The sequence below is a fragment of the Capricornis sumatraensis genome, chromosome 17 (genome assembly GCF_032405125.1).
Source record: "Capricornis sumatraensis isolate serow.1 chromosome 17, serow.2, whole genome shotgun sequence".
In the NCBI taxonomy this organism is placed as follows: Eukaryota; Metazoa; Chordata; class Mammalia; order Artiodactyla; family Bovidae; genus Capricornis; species Capricornis sumatraensis.
The window spans coordinates 7,612,656-7,640,606 of NC_091085.1; the positions used below are offsets into that span (position 1 = coordinate 7,612,656).

The 27,951-nt window shown below is 40.2% G+C and overlaps 1 protein-coding gene across 1 annotated transcript; it reads right to left on the bottom strand.

Annotated features, from left to right (window-relative positions):
- TMEM192 (transmembrane protein 192) lies at positions 1 to 27,951 on the bottom strand. The gene is made up of 6 exons (XM_068990204.1): positions 27,634 to 27,951; positions 18,446 to 18,592; positions 13,071 to 13,339; positions 6,550 to 6,680; positions 458 to 560; positions 1 to 139 (listed from the first exon to the last, which is right to left on the bottom strand). Exons 1-6 carry the CDS (start codon positions 27,949 to 27,951, stop codon positions 1 to 3), a joined length of 1,107 nt encoding a protein of 368 aa, XP_068846305.1.

Here is a 27,951-nt window from a genome sequence, read left to right on the forward strand (position 1 = left end):
TCAAATCCCACTTGGCTGCGAGCCGAGGTCAGAGGACGAGACGGCCAGCAGCCGCTGACTGAGGAGCGCGTTGTGCCGCTTCAAGTACACTATGATGTCTCCCTGCTTCTCCACAAGCTCCTCCAGGCTCGAGAGAGGCCTGCGCAGAACCAAGGTGGCCATGGTTACACACGTTCACCAACAGTCTCTTTGCTAATGGAGCCCTACTACTTTTCAGTAAAGCATATTACATTTGTTATTTTTCTTAGACATCATAAGCCAAAGCAATATTCCCAAATGAGATTCTTTCTTTAGACTTAGTTTCACCACAGCTGAGAGGAAAGAAACAAATCAAACACAGTCGTAAACATATTCTAACATATGCAGTGTCCTAAACTCCAAGCATCAGAATGGTCTCTAGATTTTTAGATGAAAAAACTTTTAATTCTCTTTCTCTACTCTTTCACTCTGCACATACCTGAATCCAGTCTCCGAGGTAATATTGTTGGAGTAAGCATAGATTTTTTCTTCTTCAAGTACATCAGGCTGTGGCTTGGCTTTATTAAATTTCTGAATTTTCACTAAAATAAGAAAGTCATTATTATCAGGTTATCCAATCACAAAAAATGTTCTAATTCCATTTATTCAAATTACATTAGGAATTGCCTATTCTTTTCAAATAAAATGTAAAAAAAAAAAAAAAAGCACTTCATAAAGTGAATAAACAAAAATGGGAAAAATTGACTTAAATGGAATGGAAATGCTGATGCAGAGAGGCAGGAGTAGAATCAGGAAACAGCCATCAGTGGTCACTGCCAGGAAGTGAAGACACCTATATAGAGGAGCCAGAGTTTGATGACCTGGAGACCACGGATGAACTTGAAGCCCTAATCCCAACATGACTGTCCTTGGAGACAGTACCTTTGGTGAAGTAATCAAGGTAAAAACAAAAGGGATTGCTGATCTGATACATGAAGAGAGACCAGGGATACACGTACACAGAGCCAAGGCCACATAAGAACACAGTGAGAGGGCAGCCACCTATATCCCAAGGGAGAGGCCTCAGGAAAGTCATCCTTGCCCCCCGCCCCCAATCTCATATGTCCAGTCTCCAGAACTGAATAACTAAGTTTATGTGTCTTAGTCATCCAGTTCTAGAAGCCCCAGAAGACTAATGCCACTGGGAGAAGTCAGCTGCAAAGACAAGGCTGCTGCTCCCAACCTCAGATCTATCTACACACCTGCATGTCTGAATAACACCCACTGTCCAGGCACCTACTCCAACTGTATAACAACCCTGGGACATGGCTGGAATGAGTACTCCCACCAGAGATGGTACAAGGAGACAGAGGCTGAGGCAGGTCTCCGTGACAGGCAGTGACTGCCCTTGAGAATTATTTCTGCAGCTCGAAATGTGTGGAGTATTCAGCATGTGTGGAGGGGAGAGGAGGTGAGTTAGGCCCTGGCACAATTTTTAAAAACTCCACAGGATTCTTTCCTTTCCCGTAATAACCCTTGAGATATAATTTACATATGATGCAGTTCACATGTAATTCCTTTACTGTGTACAACTCAATGGTTCAATACATTCAAAGTGTTGTGCAACTATCTCCACCATCAATTTTAGAACATCTTACCACAACAAAAAGAAGCTTGGGTTCCTTGAGCAGTCATTCATCATGTAGCCCAGCCTCTAGGACTAGGCAACACTTACACATTCTCTTTCTCTATAGATGTGCCTGTTCTGGTCATTTCAAGTATTATAGAATCATATAATATTTATGACTGCTTTTCCTGTGGGCATAATGCTTTCAAGCTTCACTCCATGTACTCCTTTTTTTGTGACTGAACACTATCCTCTGTATAGACAGACTATCTTTTGTTGGTCTAGTCATCACTTTATGCCTTTGGGGTTGTTCCTACTTCTGTGTGTGTGTGTGTGTGTTAGTTGCTCAGTGGTATCCGACTTTTTGCAACCCCAGGGGCTGTAGCCTGCCAGGTTCTTCTGTCCATCGAATTATCCAGGCAAGAATACTGGAGTGGGTTGCCATTCCCTTCTCCAAAGGATCTTCCCAATCCATACTATAAACAATGCCACTTGGAACACAAAGTGTAGAAGTAGGCAGATACCCAGAAGTGCATGTGCTGAGTCATATGTTCAATCTGTCATGGAACCACCAGAACCCACAGATGATTTTCATGTGACTCTCAGCTGAGAACAAGGCAAAAGAAGCTTAAGCAATGAAGTTAAAGAGAAATGTGGGAAGGTTAGGAGATATGCAGAGGGTTCACCAGAAAGGACCAGAAGGAAGTGAGATGCCAGAAGAACGAAGTGAGGGAATGTAACGAGAAGCCCTTGACTTTCAGGATATGGTCAAGAGAATTAGAAATGAGAAGCCTCTCACACAAAAACAGACACACAGATCAATGCAGCAGGATAGAGAGCCCAGAAATAAACCTACACACTTATGATCAATTAATCTATGACAAAGGAGGCAAGAGAATACAATGGAGAAAAGAAAGTTTGAACTTCAATAAGAGGGGCTGGGAAAACTGGACAGCTACATGTAAAAAATAAAATTATAACATTCTCTAACACCATATGCAAAAATAAACTCAAAATGGATTAAAGATCTAAATGTAAGGGTGGAAACTATAAAACTCCTAGAGGAAAACATAGGTAGCATGCTGCTAAGCTGCTAAGTCATTTCAGTCGTGTCCGACTCTGTGTGACCCCATAGACGGCAGCCCACCAGGCTTCCCCATCCCTGGGATTCTCCAAGCAAGAACACTGGAGTGGGTTTCCATTTCCTTCTCCAATGCATGAAAGTGAAAAGTGAAAGTGAAGTCTCTCAGTCGTATCCAACTCCCCGCGACCCCATGGACTGCAGCCTACCAGGCTCCTCCGTCCATAGGATTTTCCAGGCAAGAGTACTGGAGTGGGGTGCCATTCACAACAATTTTGGGGGGATCTATCTCTTACAGTAATGGAAATAAAAGCAAAAAATAAACAAATGGAACATAATTAAACTTAAAATCTTTTGCACAGCAAAGGAAATGATAAACAAAAAAAGAAAACTTAAGAATGGGAGAAAATATTTCCAAACCAAACCATGACACCAACAGGGATTAATTTCAGTTCATACAGTTCAATATCAAAAAAACAAACAACCCAAACAAAAATAGGCAAAATTCCTAAATAGACATGTCTCCAAGAAGACATCAAAATGATCAACAGACATGAAAAGATACTTAGCATCACTAATTAGAGAAATGCAAATCAAAACTATAATGAAGTACTGCCTCACACCAGTCAGAACAGTCATCATCAAAAAGTCTACAAATAATAAATGCTGGAGAGGGTGTGGAGAAAAGGGAACCCTCTCACACTATTGGTAGGAATGTAAATTGGTGCAGCCACTATGGGAAACAGTATGCTGCTGCTGCTGCTAAGTTGCTTCAGTCGTGTCCAAATCTGTGCAACCCCAGAGACGGCAGCCTACCAGGCTCCCCCATCCCTGGGACTCTCCAGGCAGGAACACTGGAGTGGGTTGCCATTTCCTTCTCCAATGCATGAAAGTGAAAAGTGAAAGTGAAGTCGCTCAGTTGTGTCTGGCTCCTAGCGACCCCATCCATGGGGTCCTCTGTCCATAGGATTTTCCAGGCAAGAGTACTGGAGTGGGTTGCCATTGCCTTCTCCGATGGGAAACAGTATGGAAGTTTATTAAAAAACTAAAAACAGTTACCATATGACCCAAAAATCCCATTCTTAGGCATATATCTGGAAGAAAAACATGGTTTGAAAGGGTACATCCACCTCAATGTTCATTGCAGCACTGTTTACAACAGACAAGACGTGGAAGCAACCTACATCTTCACTGATGGAGGAAAAGATGTGATGCATATATACAATGGAATACTGCTGCCGCTGCTGCTAAGTCACATCAGTCATGTCCGACTCTGTGCAACCCCATAGACTGCAGCCCGCCAGGCTCCTCCATCCCTGGGATTCTCCAGGCAAGAATATTGGAGTGGGTTGCCATTTCCTTCTCCAGTGGAATACTAGTCAGTCATTAAAAAGAATGAAATAATGCCATTTGTGGCAACATGGATGGATCTAGTGGTTACCATACTGAGTGAAATAAGTCAGAGAAAGACAAATATATGCTATCACTTATATATGGAAACTAAAATATGATGCAAATGAACTTATTTACAAAACAGAAATAGACTCAGAGACACAGAAAACAAACTAGGATTTCCAAAGGGGAAATGGGGTGCAGAGGGAGGGATAAATTAGGAGTTTGGAATTAACAGATATACACTACCATACATAAAATAGATAAACAATGAAGACTTACTATATGGCATTAGGAACAATATTCAATATCTTATAATAACTTATAATGGAAGAGAATCTTAAAAAGAATATATATATATCTGAATCACTTTGCTGTACACCTGAAACTAACACAACATTGTGAATCACCTACACTTCAGTGAAAAAAAAAGATATGAACAGCCCCTTGGCTTCCAATGGCATAAGCACAGCACCCTCATCCAAGAGCAGATAGGGACTGAGCACTGGGTTCCACCATGAAGGCTGGGAGAGTTCAGCAAAAAGATGAGGCCACCAAGGGGGCAGGCAGGATCCCAAGAAGCCAGGGTCCCAGGGGAAGTAAAGAATACATCTCGAGGAGGGAGCAAACCACCATGTCCAGTGCCACTTTGGAGATGAAGGATGAGACCTGACTGTCCCAGGAGGTTTGCTCCTGAATTGGAGTTATGTTCATATGGCATCTCCTTATAATGTTGTCTTCCACATAAAAACTCCTAGATAAATGGAGAAACTTGGAACAAGTTTAAGTTTCTTGAACTTGGGAACAGAAATAACACCTAACAGGGTACTAAAATAAAAGTTAAGAGGCAGAAATAAAACACGTTGCTCGACAATATAACAAAGTCCAACTATCAGACTCATCTTTGTAGGTTTTTTTTTTTCCTGAAGATGTTCCACTTTTTAAATATAAGTATAGTTGATTTACAATGTTGTGATAGTTTCTGCTGTTTGTGGTTTTTAAAATAAGCTGCATGGAGTCAGCATTTTACAGATCGCAGGCCAGGCAACACCATGAATGCAATCTACATAGAACAAGAAATCTTCTACTCTTTCTTTCTGCTACAATAAGCCCAGGAGAGCTCTCACTAAACTGCAGGACGCGGGACATGGGCCTGCTGCCCTTACACTCCTTTCCTCCCGAGCTAAAGCCAGAACATCAGGACTGCTAGAAGACTGGTAACTGAGTAGCATTTTTTGAAGCTTGGATTGTTTTTAAACAAATGGTGAGCCAATCAAATCACAAAGCTTTTTTAAGTTTCATGTTCCTAATTTTTTCCAACAGAGGCAGTCCAGTGCTCAGTGAAAAAGTCCATCTGTATTTCCAGAGATTAACTACTTTACTACAGACAAGTCACTCAAGTTTAGGTTAGAATTAGTGTATCAAAGAATTATGTCATGAAGAGTTACTATTCACATTACCAAAACTAGATATCTTTTAAATCTTTTTAATATAGGGAGGAAAAATGTATGTATCAGGAGATTAACCTTAAATTTTTTGTGATACACTTCAGTGTATCATAACAAAAGCAATATTTGCCCTAGAAGTCTCAATCAGAGGCACAAAATAGTAAAATGGAACATGAGTTTTGGTCCATGTGACTTTTCCTTCATAACTGAAGAATTATCTCTTTCAAATAGGACAAATAGGGTATTTTATTGTCACAAAACAACTGTTGATCAATAATACCAAATTAGCTGTATTACAGATTTTGGTGCATGTCAATATTGCAACAGGAATGAAATCCTGATTTCTATCAGCTTTGGATTTTTTTCTCTTCAAGAATCCTTCCACCTATTTTTCCTGTTAACATACTTGAAGCTTATTTAATTTTACCCCTCAGACTTTTGAGAGACAGCTAGTTGTACAGAGCAATCCTTAGACAATTCTAAATTTAGAAAGAAGTAGATTCTTAAATGGTTTACCAAAAACAAGCTTGGTTTAAAGACAGTTTTCATGTACTAACTTATTTACTTTCATTTTTTATTACGATTTTGACCCCACCAGCACCTGGGATCTTAATTTCTGGATGAGGGATAGAACCCATGCCTCTGCAGTGGAAGTTAAAGAGTCTTAACCAGCATGACTGCCAGACAAGTCCTATATTTTGTTATTTTCTAATTTAAAGCCAGACTTACATCTCAGTTGCCTTTGAGGACGCAGAATTTATGGATTTATCATTTCTGTTTTTTAATGAAAAGCTTTCACTCTATTTAATAAGAATTTGTTGATGACATAAATCTAGAAATATGACTCACTGGTATGTTCCTAGTGGTTTGAAATTAGAGGAGTTTGGATGCAGTCAGCAATGAGAGACATGGGTGCTCAATAGGGTCTCAGCCACATAGAAAAGCTTTCATGCCAGAAAGGTAAACAGGCTGGACTTCAGGTGGGGATGGGACCTGCAGTTAAAGACCTTTCTCAGTTCTAACAGGCTCGTTGTCATGCTCACCTGTGTACACAAGCAGGCACGTCAGGGAACAGATCAGCTCCAAAGCCAGGGTGGCCAAAATGAGGTTCAGGTACCATGTGCTGGGCTCAGGGAAGGAGTGCTGCAGGCAGAGGAGAAGGAGGAGTGCCGTGCTGCCTGCGGGGAAGAGATGTACACAGGTGGGGGCACAGCCGGGGTCCAAGCACCCCGGCCACCACCACAGCAGGGGCATGCACCCCCAGTTATTCGGCAAGAAGGAAGTTAGAGGATGGAAATCAAACACAAATAAACAACACTGCCAAAAGTAAATGATGTCCATAACACAAATAGAGAAGAATCTGGACTTGCTTAAAACTCAAGGAGTAAGTTTCTACAAGGACCCAGTGGCCCCTTCTGGTCATGCACCACAGTCAAGGGCAGGGCAAGGGTCCAGAAAAACCCAGGACACGCTGCTGACCTTGGACAGATGATCCAACACCTCTACTTACTGTGACATATGGGATGACGGTACCTTCCTCACAGAGCTGCTGTGAGGAGTAAATAAGTTTGTGTGTGAAAAACACTTAGAATGATGCCTAGCCTGTGAGTATTCAATAAATATGAGCTGTTCCCCCCTGCTCAGATAGCCATTATTTATTTTTGAAGATCATTTTAACTTCATCCTATACTTTTATTTTGAAGACTGTCAAAGAAAAGTTTGGGCTTCCCAGGTGACTCAGTGGTAAAGAATCAGCCTGCCAATTCAGGAGCTGGAGGAGTTGTGAGTTTGATCTTCAAGTTGGGAAGATCCCCTGGTAAAGGAACTGGTAACCCACTCCAGTATTCTTGTCTGGAGGATTCTGTGGACAGAGGATCCTGGAGGGCTGCAGTCCACAGGGTCACAAAGAGTTGGATGTGACTGAGCATGCACATGCATCAAAGAAAAGTTTAGGGGCAGAAATCATTCTTATAGTGTTTTATCTTAGAATTTCCTAAAACTAACACATTTATCTAAATCTGATCATGGCTGGGGAGATGCTTATTTGACTTACCTTCTATTTCTTGGTACAATGGGATTATTTTGAGCCATGATTTTAAATAACCTATCAGAAGTCTCTCTACACAAAGCAATAGTCTAGCACAAATCCCTAAGGCCTCTCCTTACACTCACAAATGTCAGTGTCTTAGCATGTTGACCAAGAGCTCAATTTATAAATTAGCTTTATGTACAAGGAAAATTTAATTTTACAGCTTTAGGAAGAGGAAAAAACTAGAGGAAAACCTCTGCAGGGAAAGTGAACACAGTTTCCAAAGGATTTTTGATATCCTGAGAAGGCCTATGTCAGCAAGGTGGCAGGACATGGGGTGAACCTGCAGGCAGCAGCAGAGACTGCTGAAGTAAGACATTCTCCTGATAACAAACACTGTAGACACGAGAGCACCCCACCCACTCTGCCCATGTTTCAGTGAAGGGTTAAGTTTTCAAATCGATGAAAAAAACAACTAAACGTGCAACTTGTTATGTAGCTAGTAATATTTGAAAGAGTTCAAGATTAAGGAAGGAGAAGAGAAAAATCAGATAAATACTTTCAGCTTACTGGAAGGAAACCAAAGCCCTTTTTCCCATCTCCACAAAATAAAGTCAAATCAATTTATTTTTCTCTCTGCAGAGAAAAACAAGTGTCAAGATGAAGCTAAACAATACCCAGAAATACTATCATAGGCCAAAAAAAAGAATGGTTACACCCTTCAGATTAACTGGAAGTTCTATATCTTCATAGATTTATGTTCTTTTTCTTCAAATTAGAAAAAAATATATATTTAAAGAAAATAGAAACAAAGTAAACATCTGCCCCAATCTCTCGGATTTTCTGGTTCCTTATATAAGCAACTTGAAAGTGAAGCCTTCTGTGATTGTTTAGAAACAGGTTGTGTGATTAAGGGTCATACATGTAGCAATAATTTCAAAGTCAAAAGAAAGGCAAAAGATGGCTAGAAAATGGAAGCAACCTAGATGTCCATCAGCAGATGAATGGATAAGAAAGTTGTGGTACATATACACAATGGAATATTACTCAGCTATTAAAAAGAAGGCATTTCAATCAGTTCTAATGAGGTGGATGAAACTGAAGCCTATTATACAGAGTGAAGTAAGTCAGAAAGAAAAACACCAATACAGTATATTAACACATATATATTAAATTTAGAAAGATGGTAATGATGACCCTATATGCGAGACAGCAAAAGAGACACAGATGTAAAGAACAGACTTTTGGACTCTGTGGGAGAAGGGGAAGGTGAGATGATTTGAGAAAACAGCATTGAAACATGTATATTATCATATATGAAATAGATCACCAGTCCAAGTTTGATGCATGAGGCAGCTGCTCAGGGCTGGTGCACTGGGATGACCCAGAGGGATGGGATGGTGAGGGAGGAGGCAGGGGGGTTCAGGATGGGGGACATATGTGCACCCATGGCTGATTCATGTCAATGTATGGCCAAAACCACCACAATACTGTAAAGTAATCAGCCTTCAATTAAAATAAATTAATTTAAAAAAAAAGATTAGACAATCTCTTGGTGATTTCAATACTATTTCCAGACCAGCACTGGAGAAACTGAACATACAGTCAGTATACAGGTCAGTATATAGACAAGATTCCACTTTTGCTTTGTCACAGGCACGGAGTATAAGTGACATCTTCTGGCCAAAAACAAGCACTGCACATTAGCCATGAAGTGAAAGTGAAGGTCACTCAGCCCTGTCCAATTCTTTGGGACCCCATGGACTATACAATCCACGGAATTTCCAGGCCAGAATACTGGAGTGGGTAGCCTTTCCCTTCTCAAGGGGACCTTCTCCCCCAGGAATCGAATACAGGTCTCCTGCATGGCAGGCAGAATCTTTATCAGCTGAGCCACAAGGGAAGCCAAAGAATACTAGAATGGGTAGCCTATCTTCTCTCCAGGGGATCTTCCCAACCCAGGGACTGAACCAGGGTCTCCTGCATTGCAGGTGGATTCTTTACTGAGCTATCAGGGAAGCCCACACATTAGCAGCAGAAAGCAGAAACAGCTCTTCCTCTGGAGAAGGAGTTAAGGCCACCCCCTTGGAGATATATCAGGACTAGTCATCCCACTACAATGCTTCTTTCTCTGCAATCCCCGGGCCCTCCACCCCCACTGAGAACCTCACTGAGCAGATGAACTTGCAGCCTGACTTTTAAGAAAAGGCACTACAGAATACAGAAGAAAAAAAAATTAAATTCTATAGAGCTGTTTTTCTGTGAAAAGATTAATTTCTAATTTGGCTTCAAAATGTTTAATCATTTATTCTGGACTCAAATTGAAACAGAGGGCTTTTATAAAAAAAAAATTAGGCAAAAATACATGAGAGTTCATATTAAATCCATAAAGCCTTTAAAATGTCTGCAGCAATAAAGAAAAGCAGGTAGGCATATGTTCAAAGTCCTCAATGGACTTTCTGATCTTGCATTCATAAATTGCTTTCCACATTTCTGTTTTAAATAATACATCTTATTATAAAACAGTCTCTCTCTTACTGCAAGAAAAGCACTATGCTGTTGTTTAGTCACAAAGTTGTGTCCGACTCTTTGTGATGCTATGGAGCCTCTGTCCATGGGCTTTCCCAGGAAAGGATACTGCAGTGGGTAAGAAAAGCATGAAGCTTCATGTAAAATAAAACAACTCTCTTATCCTACAAGTATAAACTAGCATCAGCTTTATATCTCCTTGAGATAAACAAGACTGCTAGTAGCAAGAGGAATGAAGGGAGTCACATTTCACCCAGGCCTTCCTTGCTCACAATTAAGTGGACAGACAGTGCCACAGTAAAATATGCCTTTTTGTCATAAAGGTTGTTTTAAGCTGATTAGTTTTAAGAAATGGCAGACAAAGATGAAGTTCTGAAAACCAACTAGGGGTTACCTTTTATGAGAGGCATTTACATTTATAAGGGAAATCTCCATTTAAAAGGTGATATCCTTCTATATATCAGGATGAAATAAGAGAGCCTTCCTAAGTGAACAAAGCAAAGAAATAGAGGAAAATAATAGAATGGGAAGACTAGAGATCTCTTCAAGAAAATGAGAGATATCAAGGGAACATTTCATGCAAAGATGGGTACAATAAAGGATAGAAACAGTATGGACCTAAAAGAAGCAGAAGATATTAAGAAGAGGTGGGAAGAATACACAAAAGAACTATACAAAAAAGATCTTAATAACCCAGACAACCATGCTGGTGTGATCACTCACCAGGAGACAAACATCCTGGAATGTGAAGTAAAGTGGGACTTAGAAAACATCACTACAAACAAAGCCACTGAAGGTGATGGAATTCCAGCTGAGCTATTTCAAATCCTAAAAGATGATGCTGTTAAAGTGCTGCACTCAATATGCCAGCAAATTTTGGAAAACTCAGCAGTGCCGACAAGAATGGAAAAGGTCAGTTTTCATTCTAATCCTGAAGAAGGACAATGCTAAAGAATGCTCAAACTACTGCATAATTGCACTCATTTCACATACTAGCAAGGTCATGCTCAAAATTCTCCAAGCTGGGCTTCAACAGTATGTGAACCAAAAACTTCCAGATGTACAAGCTGGATTTAGAAAAGGCAGTGGAACCAGAGATCAAATTGACAACATCCGCTGGATCGTAGGAAAAGCAAGAGAATTCCAGAAAAACATCTACTTCTGCTTCATTTTGTACTCTCAAGCCTTTGACTGTATGGATCACAACTGTGGAAAATTCTTAAAAGAGATGAGGATACCAGACCACCTTACCTGCCTCTTGAGGAACCTGTATGCAGGTCAAGAAGCAACAGTTGAACTGCACATGGAACAACAGACTGGTTCCAAATTGGGAAAAGAGTATACAAAGCTGTATATTGTCACCTTGCTTATTTAATTTATATGCAGAGCACATCATATGAAATGCCAGGCTGGATAAAGCACAAGCTGGAATCAAGATTGCAGGGAGAAATATCAGTAACCTCAGATATGCAGATGATACCACCATTATGGCAGAAAGTGAAGAGGAACTAAAGAGCCTCTTGATGAAAGTGAAAGAGGAGAGTGAAAAAGCTGGCTTAAAACTCAACATTCAAAAAATTAAGATCATGGTATCCAGTCCCATCACTTCATGGCAAATAGATGGGGAAAAAATGGAAACAGTGAGAGACTTTATTTTCTTGGACTCCAAAATCACTGCAGATGGTGACTGCAGCCATAAAATTAAAAGATGCTTGCTCCTTGGAAGTAAAGCTATGACAAACCTAGATAGTATATTAAAAAGCAGAGACATCACTTTGCCAACAAATGTCTGTATAGTCAAAGCTATGGTTCTTCCACGTATGGATGTGAGAGTTGGAACATAAAGAATGCTGAGCACCAAAGAATTGATGCTTTTGAACTGTGGTGTTTGAGAAGACTCTTGAGAATCCTTTGGACAGCAGGAGATCCAACCAGTAAATCCTAAAGGAAATCAACCTTGAATATTCATTGGAAGGACTGATGCTCAAACTGAAGCTCCAATACTTTGGCCACCTGATGTGAAAAGCCCACTCATCAGAAGTCGGCTTTTCTTGATGCTAGAAAAGATAGTAAGTAGGCAGAGAAGGGGATAACAGAGGACAAGATGGTTAGATGGCATCACTGACTCATTGGACATGAGTTGGAGCTAGCTCTGGGAGACAGTGAAGGACAGGGAAGCCTAGTGTGCTGCAGTCCATGGGGTCGCAAAGAGTTGGACACGACTGAGGGACTGAACAATAACAAAGACCACAATGACTCTAACTGTCTAGAAACTCTAATCATGGAGAAGGCAAGAAATCAATGGAAATCTGCTTAACAACCTTACCATTGCTTATTGCACTTTTCATGGTCACCTCTCAGAATTACTGCCCCCTGCAATCTTTCCCATCTTCTTTGGTCTTTAGCTGTAGATGTTATTGAAGTAGGTGGCTTAGGCCATTTTCGAGTCACTCAGTTCTCTTGGGTCTCTCTCTTGTATATTGTTGTTTAGTTGCTAACTGTGTCTGACTCTTCTGTGACCCCATTGACTATAGCCCACCAGACTCTTCTATAAATGGGATTTCCTAGGCAATCATACTGGAATGGGTTGCCATTTCCTTCTCCAGGCGTCTTCCAACCCAAGGATTGATTGCATCTCCTGCATTGGTAAACAAGTTCTTTACCATTGAGACACCAGGGAAGCATCTCCCTTGTATACAGGAGGTATAATGTTATTAAACTTGTTTTTTTTTTTCTTCTGTTAACCTGTCTTTTTTTGGTGGAATCTCAGCTAAAAACCTAGAAGGGAAGAGAAATATTTTTCCTCCTCTATATAACAAATACAGATTTCTAAGGGAAATACAAGAAAAATTTCAAGACATTAAGGTGATATGAATTTCAGTGGCCACATCACTCTCACAGAAACAACAGCATATATTTGATTATAAAACCAAACTTAACACCTTATTCTGCTGTCATTTATGCCACTCAAGCAAGCTGCCAAAGAGCTGAGTGAGACAACTGAACTTACCAGTGGAGTGTATCATCAGTGGAAGTCTTTTCAGATGTCTTGTTGACCGGTAGATCTTGTTATAGCCTCGGTTTCTTACTTTGCAATGGTGATACTGGATGTATCGTTCAAGAAGGAAATACAGAATCCACAAAATAACTTTTCCAAGGATTATGACTGTCTGAACTTTCAATGGGTTGGTATAGTTTCCTGGGCACTTGTCCTCCATTGGATTGGGGTAAGAACAAAGCACACCTGTTAAAAATGCTAAAATAACAAATACAAGCTGGTAGAAAAGAAAACAGTAGGATTAACATTCAATATTTGGATTAAGAAACAATAAGGTCCATGCCCAGCACATACTCTTATACCTGTGACTTTCATTATCCTATTTTTTATGAATTTAAAAATGGACTTTTGCTATTTTTACAAACTTTTTAAACAGATAACCTGGAGAAAATTTTGCACAAAATTTGGGGAACAAACAAATTCCAAATAAGAAAATAAAAACCACCCTAAATCCCATCTGCTAGAGATGAGTACTTCAATGTTAAATGCAGTTTCCTGTCCACTTCTTTTATTAAAAAGAGTAAAAACAATTAATTCAGCACCTAAAAAGTAACTGATAAACATCATGCATTAAAGTTTATTTCTAATTTCAGTTTTAAGAGAACTAAAATAATTGTCCAATTAGATTGACAAAATTTCAAAGACTGGTATCAAAATATACTGGTCTGGGATGTGTCGTTGAAAATAATTTGGAAATATCTTGACTGAGAAATTCTATCTTAAGGACCCAGTCACTCAGAAGTAAAAGCAGAAGTAAAAGATATTTTACTTCAGTTTTCTCAGTATTTGAAAAGAAAAAAATGTAAACTGCCCAAGTATATGTGTGTATCCATAGCAGAATATTTGAATAAATTAAGGTATACTCACTCACATAATAGAATGTTATTCAGCTATAAAAGAATTAACTGAAGTTCTATCTATTAGTTTGGGTGGATATCTATGACATGTTAAGATTTAAAAACACTAATGTATAAAGTAGTAGTTGAAAGTGTGGTCTCCAGACCAGTTAGAAATGCAAATTCTCAAGCCCCAAATCAACACCTCTGGGGGAGCAGCCAGCAGCCTGTGGTGTAATAAGCCTGTCAGGGGGGTCTGTTGTATGTTCAAGTTTGAGAAATCTTGTTTAGAAATAAATACTGCAGTACCCTTTTTTTTTTTCTTGGAAATGGGAGACCTCCTTTTACTATGTGGTAATCTTTTTGTGTATATTTGTATGAACTTAGATCATGGCATCCGGTCCCATCACTTAATGGGAAATAGATGGGGAAACAGTGGAAACAGTGTCAGACTTTATTTTTGGGGGGCTCCCAAATCACTGCAGATGGTTACTGCAGCCATGAAATTAAAAGATGCTTACTCCTTGGAAAAAAAGTTATGACCAACCTAGATAGCATATTCAAAAGCAAAGACATTACTTTGCTAACTAAGGTACATCTAGTCAAGGCTATGGTTTTTCCAGTAGTCATGTATGGATGTGAGAGTTGGACTGTGAAGAAAGCTGAGTGCCGAAGAATTGATGCTTTTGAACTGTGGTGTTGGAGAAGACTCTTGAGAGTCCCTTGGACTGCAAGGAGATCCAACCAGTCCATTCTGAAGGAGATCAGCCCTGGGATTTCCTTGGAAGCAATGATGCTTAAGCTAAAACTCCAGTACTTTGGCCACCTCATGTGAAGAGTTGCCTCATTGGAAAATACTTTGATGCTGGGAGGGACTGGGGACAGGAGGAGAAGGGGATGACGGAGGATGAAATGGCTGGATGGCATCACTGACTCGATGGACATGAATCTGAGTGAACTCCGGGAGTTGGTGATGGACAGGGAGGCCTGGAGTGCTGCAATTCATGGGGTCGCAAAGAGTCAGACATGACTGAGTGACTGAACTGAACTGAACTGAACAAAAGATACTGCAAGAAATACAACAAACTCTGAGATATATTTATTAACTCAGGGAGAAGGGGTGAAGCAGAGAAATGGGAAGATTATATCTCTGTATACTGTTTTACTTGTTATAAAAGGAAATATTATTATGTAATATTTTAAAAATTCATATTAAAGAAAATTTTAAATGTTGTCATTAGCATCCATCACCAAGCAGGGAGTCTTATCATGTAATAAATCTATTTAAAATGTATATGACTTGTCAAGAGTAGTAATATTAGCTATATTATACACATCCTCATAAAGCAAAAGTGGAAAAGTCAACATACTCCCTCTACTGCAATGTACTGTAGATTGAACCTAACTGAACCATTTTATACAAAGTAGCATATAAAGGCATTAATTTTTCTTGTTCTTTAACACAAGATTATCTTAGTCCTAAAATTAGGGCAATCAGTGCCATAATAGCAAAGGCAGGCAATTTTTTTTAAGTGTTGTGTGCATGTATGTGTATGTATGTATCACATACATAAAAAGTATGAATACAAAATACACAAAAAGGCACCAGGAAAGAAGTGCTTCAGCTGCTGTCTGGAAATTAGGAAGTCATGGCAGAACCAGGCCACTTGCTAGATGTATAGAGGAGCACACGCGTACCTCTGTCCTCAATGCAGTCAGTTCTCTCACAGCACACCTCACTGGAGCAGCAGCTGGGCCAGTCCTCAACCACGTCCACTCTCCTCATGAACACCCAAGAAGCGGCAAGATTTTGCCCTCTTTTGATTTTTCACATTTCAGCAAAGAGCAACTGCAGCCCCTGGTGCTTGAGACTGCAGTCATCAAAATGAGGAAGAGACTTGGAACAGAGCCCCCAGCGAGCCTCCAAGACCATCCATACATGTGTCTTGTTTTTATGATGTTGAACTTTACTTATTTCTTTTTATTGAGGAATATAACTGACATAACATTGTGTAAGTTTAATGTGTACAATGTGTTGATTTGAAAAATTCAGGTGGCTGGGCCCTGGCCGGAGCGGCGAGCCGGGGCGAGCTGAGAGAAGCCGCTCCGGGCACCCCCACCACCGCGCGCCTCAGTGGTCCGGGCCAAGGGAAGGACTCGCGGCTGCTGGGCTCGCACCGCTGTCAGTGCGGCGGGGTGCGCGAGCAGCGCGGGCGCAGGGCGGGCTGAGCTGAGAGAAGGCGAGGGGGCGACGGGGGTTTAAAAAAAAAAAAAAAATTCATATGTTGCAAAATGATGGCCACCATAGCTTTAGCCAATACCTGGATCATATCATATAATTACCATTTCTTTTTTGTGGTAAGAGCAATTATTTAGTCTCCGAGCAACTTTGAAATTTATAATATTATAGTGTTGACTATAATCTCTACGCTATGCATTAGATCTCCAGGATTTATCTTGTGGTTGACATGTTTTAAAAATCCCCAGACATTTGTAATTTTATCATATAAAACATGGGAAAACATTATACTGATTTCTCTGTTTAACATTATTTCCTAGGTGTAAATAAACTGATAAATGTCTGTCAACATATAGATTTATCTATATCTTTTTTGTTTTTAGAACTGAAAAAGTAATATATGATATGGTAAAAAAATTTTTTTCAAATAGTACAAAAGGTAAACATTAAAACATATTAGGTGTCCATTCCATTGAGGTGCTCAGTGCAACTAGTATTAAAAGGATGTCTGCTTCTGGAAATACTCTATTACAGAATACAGAATGAATGTTAAATGTTTCCAGTACCAATTCCAAGGGGGTGGGTGAGCAGGAGGCGAGCAAGCCTTTAACACCAGCTGCATGTACTACTGCTGCAGCTAAGTTGCTTCAGTCATGTCCGACTCTGTGAGACCCCATAGCCCACCAGGCTCCCCCGTCCCTGGGGATTCTCCAGGCAAGAACACTGGAGTGGGTTGCCATTTCCTTCTCCAATGCATGAAAGTGAAAAGTGAAAGTGAAGTCGCTCAGTCGTGTCCGACTCTTAGCGACCCCATGGACTGGTGCCTACCAGGCTCCTCCGTCCACGGGATTTTCCAGGCAAGAGTACTGGAGTGGGGTGCCATTCAACTCAATTCTGACACTATCTACCTGGTATATCCACTATCCACCTAAAATCACTTCCACTATCCACCGTGGTATCAGATTCCCTTGGTATCGGCTCAGTCCCGCAAGACTACCCCCACTTCAGATGCTAATTGCAAGTCTAGCTTGTAACCAGTGTTTCTTACCCACTGACTACAAATCAAAGATTCCCACCAACTCCCTCTTGGGCTCAATTAGTTTGCTAGACAGGCTCACAGAACACAAGAAACCTATTTACTCTCCAGATTACCAATTTATTACAAAGGATATTAAAGGATGCACATCGACAGCCCAATGAAAAGACACACTGGGTGAGGTCCTAAAGGAGCTCCTGTCCTGGTGGAGTTCGGGGCCTGGCTGTATGGCACATCACAAGCGTTCTGGCTCACTAACCTAGAAGCTGTCTGAACCCCTTCTTTTTGAGCTTTTACGGAGGCTTCACTACATAGGCCTGGTTGATTAAATCCCTGGCAGTCAGTGAATGATTCAACCTCCAGCCCCTTTCCCATCCCCAGAAGTCAGAGGGTGGGATGGTATGTTCCAACCCTCTGTCCCTGCTTAGTTTCCCTGGCTGTTGCCCCCATCCTTTAGGTGCTTTTCAAAGTCAACTCATCAACATAAACAGAAATGGTGGAAAGATGCTTGCTATGAATATCAATACACCCAGTTCACCTTTATGACACTGAAGTGATTTTAGGAACTGAAGACAAAAGATCAAAAATTGTAACAAAAGATACTCCCACTGCTCTTATTGCTCAGGAAATTCCCAGGGTTTTTGGGAGCTGAGAGCCAGAAACCAAGGATGACGACCCAGTGCACCTGAGAACTCTACTCTGATCACCTGAATGACCAAATACGTTTCTTATAAGTCACAATATCACCCACATGTCCAAAAGCTCTCTCAACTCCCTTGCAAACATGCAAAAGGAACATTCTGTTCACACCATTGTAAACCCCATTTTTTTCCATTCAACAATGAATCGTGCAGAGTAGTTTAAATACATATGCATCTACCCCAAATTTCTAAGTTTCTCTTCTAATATTACATAAGCATTCCTTCCTATGGAAAGGACATACAAAACATCTTCTGGGCAGTGGTAGTTTGCAGTTCCTTCATATTGCAGACAACATTGCTATCATAAACAATATCCTTGCGTGTGTGCAAATATGTCTACAATAAATTCTTTGAAGTAGAAGTATGAGTAAAAAAGTATGCACTCTTTAAATGCTGATAGATACAGCCAAACTGCCCTCTGCCCTCTGAGGAGGTTATAAATTTTTTTTAGAAATATCACCTCTAGAAAAACATCACCTCCAAATGGACCACTTTCCCCCAGCCAACTTACATGTATCAGCAAGAGAAGATTTGCTATGATGACAGTAGGAAGAGGGTGGAATCTGGGCCTAAAATGAGCATGTAAAGAGTGATGTGGAAGCTGCTGGGTGTCCAGAAGAGGGTCATCTTCAATACTCTGGATGAGATCCAAGGAACCCTGGCGTACAGAAAACAGAAGCAAGCAATAAACACCACTTTCTGGATTATGTTTTCAAGAAAAACTACTAACTACAAAGCTTTAAAATTCATTACAAAAATTACAGACAAGAAACCACACTTCTTACCTAAAGCCAAATTTGAAAAATATATCATAAACCTCTTAATAACTACTGTAAATAAATTGGTAAAAATAACAATTATCAAAAGTAAAAGAAATATTGATTCTTTATCTCCAAATAAGGTAATACATAGAGGGATTAAAGCAAATAATTTTCTTCAAGCCCTAAAAACTTACTGATTTTTAAAATACTTTATTCAACAGCTTTATTGAGATATAATGTATATAACGTAAAATATACTAGCTTAAGTATGCTGCTGCTAAGTCACTTCAGTTGTGTCCAACTCTGTGCAACCCCGGAGACGGCAGCCCACCAGGCTCCCCCGTCCCTGGGATTCTCCAGGCAAGAACACTGGAGTGGGTTGCCATTTCCTTCTCCAACGCATGAAAGTGAAAAGTGAAAGTGAAGTGGCTCAGTCATGTCTGACCCTCAGCGACCCCATGGACTACAGCCTTCCAGGCTCCTCCGACCATGGGATTTTCCAGGCAAGCATACTAGAGTGGGGTGCCATTGCCTTCTCCAAGCTTAAGTATACAATTCAATAAATGTCTGTATATTTATAGTTATGCAACTATTACAACAATTTTAGAACACCTGGAACATGCTAATCATGCCCATTTATAATCACTCCCCATTTCTGTCCCTAGACCTAGGTAACCTCTAATCTGTCTTTATAGATTGGTTCTTTTTTTTTTTTTTTTTGACATTTCATGTAAATGAAATCATAAAAAATGTGCTGAGTCCTGCTTCTTGTACTGAATATGTTTTAGAGTTCATCTGTGTTGTGGCATGTATCAGTAATCAGTTCATTTTTATTGATGAATATGGTATTTCATTATACAGATATATCACATTTTGTTTGACCATTATAAATTGATGTATATTAATAATAATGCTGTTTCATACAACTCAATAGCAAAAAAAACAAAACCAAAAACAATTCAATTAAAACATGGGCAAAGGAACCAAATAGACATTTTTTCAAAGAGAAATACAGATGGCCAACAGATGCACAAAAAGATGCTTAGATCCCTGATCACCAGGGCAACGCAAATCAAAACAGCAATGAGCTATTAACTCACACTTATCAGTATGGCTTTTATCAAAAAGATGAGATAATATGTGCTAGAGAAGATATGGAGAAAAGGGAACCCTTGAGCATTGATGGTGAGAATGTAAATTGGTACAGCCACTGTGGAAAACAGTATGGAGGGGCCTCAAAACATCAAAAATAGAATTATTATATGGCCCAGCAAATCTGCTTCTGGGTATATATCCAAAGGATACAAAATCTTATCTCAAAGAAATATCTGTACTCCCATGTTCATCACAGCATTATTCATAATAGCCAAGACATGGAAACAATCTAATATATTTTTATATAACAAATTATTATTTAGTCATAAAAAAGAATGAAATCCTGTCATTTGCAACAACATGGATGGATCTTGAAGGAATTATATCAAGTAATATAAATCAAATAAAGACAATTACTGTATGATCTCACTTTTATGTGGAATCTATAAAAACTGAAGATAGATACAGAAAATAGATTGATGGTGGCCACAGGAAGGGGATGGGAGAGTAGGAGAAATGAGTGAAAGTGGTCAAAATGTAAAAATCTGACGGCAAATAAGTCCTGGGGAAACATAATTTGTGGCCCAGTGACTACAGTTATCTGTAATGTATATATATTTGAGTGTTGTGAAGAGAGTAGATAATTTTTTTCACAATAGTAAAAGATGCTTATCAGTTCCCACATTTAATAGTCATACACACAAAAAGATATTTACAAGTCATAATGGAAACATGATTAACCTAACAGTATAAAATAACTGCATACAATTTGGGAAGTTAAGTAGAGTGACGTGGTAAGTGGAAGTGCATACATGCATATGTTTTCATCTACTTAGCCAGTTTATGTCTTTTGGTGTGCATTTAATCCATTTATAATTAAGGTAATTATCAATATGTGTGATCCTATTACCATTTTCTTCATTGTTTTGGGTTAATTCTTTGTAGGTCTTTTCCTTCTCTTGTGTTTCCTGCCAAGAGAAGTTCCTTTAAAATTTATTGTAAAGCTGGTTTGGTGATGCTGAATTCTCATAACTTTTGCTTGTCTGGAAAGCTTTTGATTTCTCCATCAAATCTGAACAAGAGTCTTGCTGGGTAGAGTATTCTTGGTTGTAGATTCTTCCCTTTCATCATTTTAAATATATCACGCCATTCTCTTCTGTTGAAGGGAATTTCTGTTGAGTTTCTGTTGAGAAATCAGCTAAAAATCTTATGGGAATTCTCTTGTATGTTGTCATTTTCCCCATTATTTTTTAATATTTTATCTTTGTTTTTGTCAGTTTGATTACATTGTGTCTTGGTGTATTCCTCCTCAGGTTTATCCTGCCTGGGACTCTCTGCACTTCCTGGATTGGTTGACTATTTCTTTTCCCATATTAGGTAAGTTTTCAACTAAAACCATCTCTTCAAATATTTTCTCGGATCCTTTCTCTCTCTCTTCTCCTTCTGAGACCCCCATAATACAAATGCTGGTGCACTTAACATTGTCCCAGAGGACTCTTAGGCTAACTTCATTTTTTTTTTCTTTTTTTTTTCTATATTCTGTTTTACAGCAGTGATCTCCACATTCTGTCTTCCAGGTCACTTATCTGTTCCTCTGCCTCAGTTATTCTTCTACTTATTCCTTCTAGTGTATTGTTCATCTCTGTTTTGTTTGTTTAGTTCTTCTAGGTCTTTTGTAAACATTTCTTACATCTGCTTCATTTTTTCCCCAAGATTCTGAATCATCTACACTATCATTATTTTGAATTCTTTTCCTGGACCTAGCTCCACTTCATTTAGTTATTTTTCTGGGGTTTTATCTTGTTCTTTCATCTGGGAGATAATTATTTACCTTTTCATTTCAGTTAACTTTTGTGGTTGTGGTTTTTATTCAAGAGGCTTCAGGATTGTAGTTCTTCCTGCTTCTTCCTTCTGACCTCAGGTGAATGAGGCTGATGTGAGGGACTGGTGGTGGGAAAAACTGGGTCTTATTCTTGTGGGCTGGGTAAAATTTTAATCCAATTATCAGCTGATGGGACAGATGGGGCTAGTATTTTGGCCTGGGGCAACCCAGCCTTGGAGTCTACAGGCTCTATGGTAGGTCTAATGCCTCTTCCAAGAGGGCTCACTTGCCAAGGAACACCTCCCAGGACTGCTGCTGCCAGTGCCCCTGTCCCCACAGTGAGCCACTGACAACCCACACCTCCACAGGAGACCCTCCAACACTAGCAGGTAGGTCTGGTTCTGTCTCCTGTAGGGTCACTGCTCTTTTCCCCTGAGTCCTGGTGTATGCAAGAGTTTGCTTGTGCCCTCCAAGAGTGGATTATCTATTTCTTCCAGTCTTGTGGAAATCCTGTAATCAAATCCTGCTGGCCTGCAAAGTCAGATTCTCTGTGGATTCCTAGTCCCTTTCCTGGATTCCCATATTGGGAAGACTGACATAGAGCTCAGAACCCTCACAACAGAGGGAGAACTTCTTAAGTATTCTTCTTCTCCAGTTTGTGGGTCACCCATCCAGAAGGTATGGGATTTGATTTTATCATGATTGTATCCCCTTCTATTGTCTCACTGCAGCCTCTCCTTTGTCTTTGAACATGGGGTATCTTTTTTGGTGAGTTCTAGCATCCTCCTGTTAATGGCTGTACAACAGCTAGTTGTGATGTTGGTCTTCTTACAGGAGGAGATGAGCACATGTCCTTCTACTCCACCATCTTGATTTGATCTTCTGATTTAACATTATACATATATGTATACATCAGTTCAGTTGCTCAGTCGTGTCCAACTCTGCAACCCCATGAATCGCAGCACACCAGGCCCCCCTTCCATCACCAACTCTTGGAGTTCACTCAGACTCACATCCATTGAGTCAGTGATGCCATCCAGCCATCTCATCTTCTGTTGTCCCCTTCTCCTCCTGCCCCCAATCCCTCCCAGCATCAGAGTCTTTTCCAATGAGTCAACTCTTCGCATGAGGTGGCCAAAGTACTGGAGTTTCAGCTTTAGCATCATTCCTTCCAAAGAAATCCCAGGGCTGATCTCCTTCAGAATGGACTGGTTAGATCTCCTTGCAGGCCAAGGGACTCTCAAGAGTCTTCTCCAACACCACAGTTCAAAAGCATCAGTTAATTGATATGTATACATATATATATATATATATATATATATATATATATACACACACACATACTGTTGTTATTGTTTGGTCACCCAGTCGTGTCCAACTCTTGGTGACCCCGTGGACCACAATGCGCCAGGCCTCTCTGTCCCTCACTATCTCCCAAAGTTTGCCCAAGTTCATATCCATTAAATCAGTGATGCCTTCCAGCCATCTCATCCTCTGACACCCTCTTCTCCTTCTCCCCTCAATCTTTCCCAGCATCAGGGACTTTTCCAATGAATCGGCTGTTAGCATCAGCCGTTCACATATATACATATGTATATATATAAATATATAGGGCTTCCCATGTGGTTCTAGTGGTAAAGAAACTACCTGCCATGCAGGACACAGAAGAGACTTAGGCTGGATCCCTGGGTCTGGAAGACCCCCTGCAGGAGGGCATGGCAACCCACTTGCCTGGAAAATCCTATGCACAGAGGAGCCTGGTGGGCTACAGTACATAGGGTCTCCAGGAGTCTGATACGACTGAAGTGACTTAGCACCAGCACCACACACACACACACACACACACACACACACACACACACATGTGCATATATACATACATGTGTGTGTGTGTGTGTGTGTGTGTGTGTGTGTGAGGCTTCCCAGGTAGTTCAGTGGTAAAGAATTCATCTGCCAAGCAGGAGATGCAGGTGTAATCCCTGGGTCAGCAAGATCCCCTGGTAAAGGAAACGGCAACCTACTCCAGTATTCTTGCCTGGGAAATCCCAAGGACAGAGGAGTCTGGCAGGCTACAGTCCATGGGGTTGTGAAGAGCTGGACATGGGTTAGTGACTTTATAATGTATAAATACATATATATTTAATATAATTTAATTGTAGTTATTATTAATAATTGACTGTTGTTAGTTGATAGTAATATATATTTAGTATATATATTAAAAGACTTCCCTGGTGGCTCAGACAGTAAAGCATCTGTCTACAAAGTGAGAGACCTGGGTTCAATCCCTGGGTTGGGAAGGTTCCCTGGAGAAGGAAATAGCAACCCACTCCAATACTCTTGCCTTGAAAATCCCATGGACGGAGGAACCTGGTGCAGGCTACTATCCATGGGGTCACAAAGAGTCAGGCATGACTCATATATAGATATATATATATATAAAATATATATAACATTTATATATTATATAATATATATATATATATAAAATATATATAACATTTATATATTATATAATATATATATATATATTTACTTTGGAAGGGGTAGAGAGGGGGACAAATGGTGTAAGGGTGGGCTCTGGGCACCGAGATTATAAAGATAACACAGAAGTCTGGGACATGACCAGATCTGGGATGGGCTTCTCGATTTCCACTAGTAGGCATTCAACACTGCTACAATTTTTTTTTTTTAATTCAATGCCTAGATAGCTTCCTGATTAGTTTGCCATAACTCAAGGAGAAATTCTGATGATATGTGTTTTCTTCATGACTTCTATTCTTCTAGCTTCCTCAGCAGCTGTCTCACCTCCCTGGGTATTCCCTTAGCTAATGTCCATGCACACCTCCAGGGGCCATTTTTCCAATCTCTGTGCCTCTTCATCCCTCGCCACCTGTCAAACGGCTGTCTTGCAAACATGCCGCCTTCCCTGATGCCTCAATGCTGTTCCCTCTGTCCTTTTTTTCATTTTGACACTGTAGTTTTTATTTCTACAAGTTTGAGTGGGTCTATTTATATCTCTCATGTCTTTTTAACCTTTGCAACATACAGAAAAATTATAGTAGTTTTTTTTAAATGTCCTTGTTTCCTATTTCATGTCATTTTTTAATTAGTTTTAATTGATTCATTATGTCATATTTCCCTGCCTCTTTGCATGCTTGGTCATTTTTTCCACTTTATTGAGATATAATTAACATGTCACATTGTGTAAGTTTGTGTATCATGAGTTGATTTGATACACTTATATACTCCAAAATGATTACCATGAGAGCATCACTTAACATCTCCATTATATCACATAATTAGCAATGCCTGGTAATTTTGGATTGGATGCCAGACACTGCAAAAAATTTTAACCCTTTGGGTGCTGGATACTTTTGTATTCCTGTAAATATTCTTGAGCTTTTTTCTGGATTCAGTTAAGTCACTGGAAACAATTTGATCTCTTTACTCTTTTAAGGTGCTTCTTAGGTGGGACCACACCATGTTTGGTCTACTGCTAAATATTCCCTACAAGTGAAGTAAGACCTTTCCTAATACTCAACACCCTGTGATTATGAGGTTTCCAGTCTAGCTGGAAAAGCAAGCACTAATCCTGGTCCTTGTGAGAGTACTGCTCCTTCTAGTCCTTCTGGGTCATTTTTTTTTTTTTTTCCCTCAGTCGTCAGGGCATTACCTCAGAGGCATACAGAACAGGACTTAGCTGAACAGGGATTCTGCACTCTTTGGAGCTCTCCCTCTGTACAGTGCCCTGCTCTCTGGGTTCTCTGTCTGGTGAACCCAAGCTGCTTCAGTATCCCCAGATTCAGCTCCACCTCCTCAACTCAGGGTCTACTGAAGCCCACCTGGTGCCCCTACCTCTGCTATAGCCCACAAACTCTCTTTAGGCAGTGAGCTGGCAATTACACAGCTCGTGTTGTTTCCTATCTCTCAAAGATCACTCTAGTTCATTGCTTGATGTCTATTATCTCAAAACAATGTCCTTTCATATACAGATATTTTGTTCTTCCAGGCAGAAAGAAGCACAAGGTATGAAAGTGGTTGGAATAGTTGTGCTTCACAGGGCAGGACTCTACATAATACTTTATTCTTTGCACCTTTAGTACCTGACACACAGCAGGTGCTCAATATGTGTGCAGAGTGAATGAAAGATGGCCCAACTTCTTGAACAGTTGGGATCTAGAATTTTTTTAAAGATAGCACTGAAACCCTGACTGTAAGACAGCAGTCTACTTTATCTCTCTCTTGGTCCCTTTCATGCACTTTCTCCTCTGGTCTGCATGAGCTTTTTGGAGTGCCCACAAATACCCTCTCTTATCTTTTTCAGCATCCAACTCATCTTTCAAGGTCCAACAGAATTTCCATCCTCTATAAAACTTGTCTTGCCAAGTGTTTTCTTTCTACTTTAAAACCGAAAAAGGTATTGCATTTCATGTGCTGACTTGTATTGTTTCATTTATGTGTATGCCTTTTTTTCTCCCTCACTACACTGAAGGGGTCGGGGACAATATGGTTTCTGTCACTTATTCAATGTTCATGAAATACAATGTGTTTGGTGACTATATCAAATACACTGTCCTTTGGATCCTATAAGAAATGTAGGAAAACTATACAAACAGCATCCTGTCTCTCTCTGTAACTTGTCATCTGCAAGAGAACGGTGAAAGGAATAAGACTCTTAAAATAATCACACTGCTACCTGGAAGAGATACCTGTTGTTTGTCCACATCATCGCCTCCCTTTTTTGTCACAATTATTACTTCCCCGTTGGGGACCCAAAGTCTACCTCTGCAATCTCAAGGGGAACATCCTTCAGTGTTCTTCACCTTCCTCTGGTCTAAGGATGGTCATGAAACCAAAGAGGGTTAGGCCAATCTAACTCTCTCTTAGAGTAACAGAGCAAACAAAAGGCCATGGTTGAGACAGATCCATCCCAGAAGAGATTCTGAAAGGACTCCTGTCACTGGATCCCTTACGCAGCCCTGGTTTGAATCCTTTCAGAGAATTAGGTGTTCATCTACCCTATATCCTTTCAAATAAATCCCTTTCTTCCTTAAAGTAGCCAAAATTGGTTTGCCCGCTTGCAAACAAAGAACCCAAACTAAAAAGTTTTTGCCTCTTAATTCATTTAGGTGTCTGGGCCTAGGACATGGCACATAGTTTTTAGCTTTCTCTTGGGTGGGAGAAATCATATCCACAAATACCAAAGGTAGGCAATTTTTCATACCTAAAGTGACCTAGCTATGTAGCTATTGGTGAAACATTACTCTCCAATCTTTTGGTGAAACAAATTTCTAGGATTGTACTAATCCTAAAGCTAAAAGTTACAGATCCAAGAACCTGGAGGCAGCTTAGCACCAAGCAAGAAGCATTTACTGCACACATTTTTATGAGTTTCATTTTCCATTTAGATACTCATTTTCTCCACATATTTTCAATTCATGAATCTCACCCTTTAAAAATTCAAAAACAATCAATTTTTCTTTAAATATATGAATCTCAAATCTACTTACAGGTGTTACAGTTAGCTTTCCACTTTCTCATAGTGTAAAAAACATGGGTTTTAGTCCTATCATTAGAAATTGTTTGGTCTTTATTTAGTCAAGATAATTGAACTATGGTTACTATTTGCACAAGAATCTAAGGTATTGTAGGGCTGGAATTGTATTTCAAGTGTCTTGCGTGATGCATCTCATTCAGTGGCAGGATCACAGTAATATGCCTATTAATTTATTAACTCAAATCAGTGCTTTCATATAACTATCAACTTTGCATTTTCTCAAGAGCAAGAATTTTGTAATGCAATGGGTAATCCAGTTAATTCCGGGCACAAATACATGCTTTTCCTAAAAATGTTTTAATACACTCAAGCAAAGACTTTTACAGTTACGCTGCTCTCTGTACACTGTAACTAGTGCAGTGGCTTCTTAATAATCCTGTTTGGATCCACTTAAGTAAGATTTAAAAATCCCTTCACTCCTACCAGGCCTCCATTCAAAACATCATATTGTTTGTCTCCAATGCGGGTTTCCGTGTGATGATAGCGACAGATCTGCCCTCAGAGCCAAGGCCGGAGGCCAAGAGGAGATGGACTCGCTCCTGCGCCCGAGGCCATGCACGCATCGCTGGCCTCCCCAGTTCCGGGACCCGACAGGCGACCGCAAGGGCTGGGCGCCCCTCCTGCCTCCTGTGACGAGAATATAAGCCCAGGGCCAGCAAGGCGCGGACCCCGCCGGCGCCCCTGCGCCTCCTCCCACAAACCGCAGCCCGGTAGCCGCGCGCAAAAGGATCCCCTTCGCCAAGTCTGTTCCCAACCCCGTCTCTGCCCAAGGCGCCCAGCAT

Bases quoted from the DNA above. Each gene is read 5' to 3' on its own strand.
- TMEM192 (XM_068990204.1), bottom strand. From the start codon at position 27,951: ATGCTGGGCGCCTTGGGCAGAGACGGGGTTGGGAACAGACTTGGCGAA. The intron at 13,340-18,445 runs GTAAGTTGGCTG...CTTTTCTACCAG, and splicing joins ATCTTCTCTTGCTGATACAT to CTTGTATTTGTTATTTTAGC. The intron at 140-457 runs GTATGTGCAGAG...GGTTCTGCGCAG, and splicing joins ACCTCGGAGACTGGATTCAG to GCCTCTCTCGAGCCTGGAGG.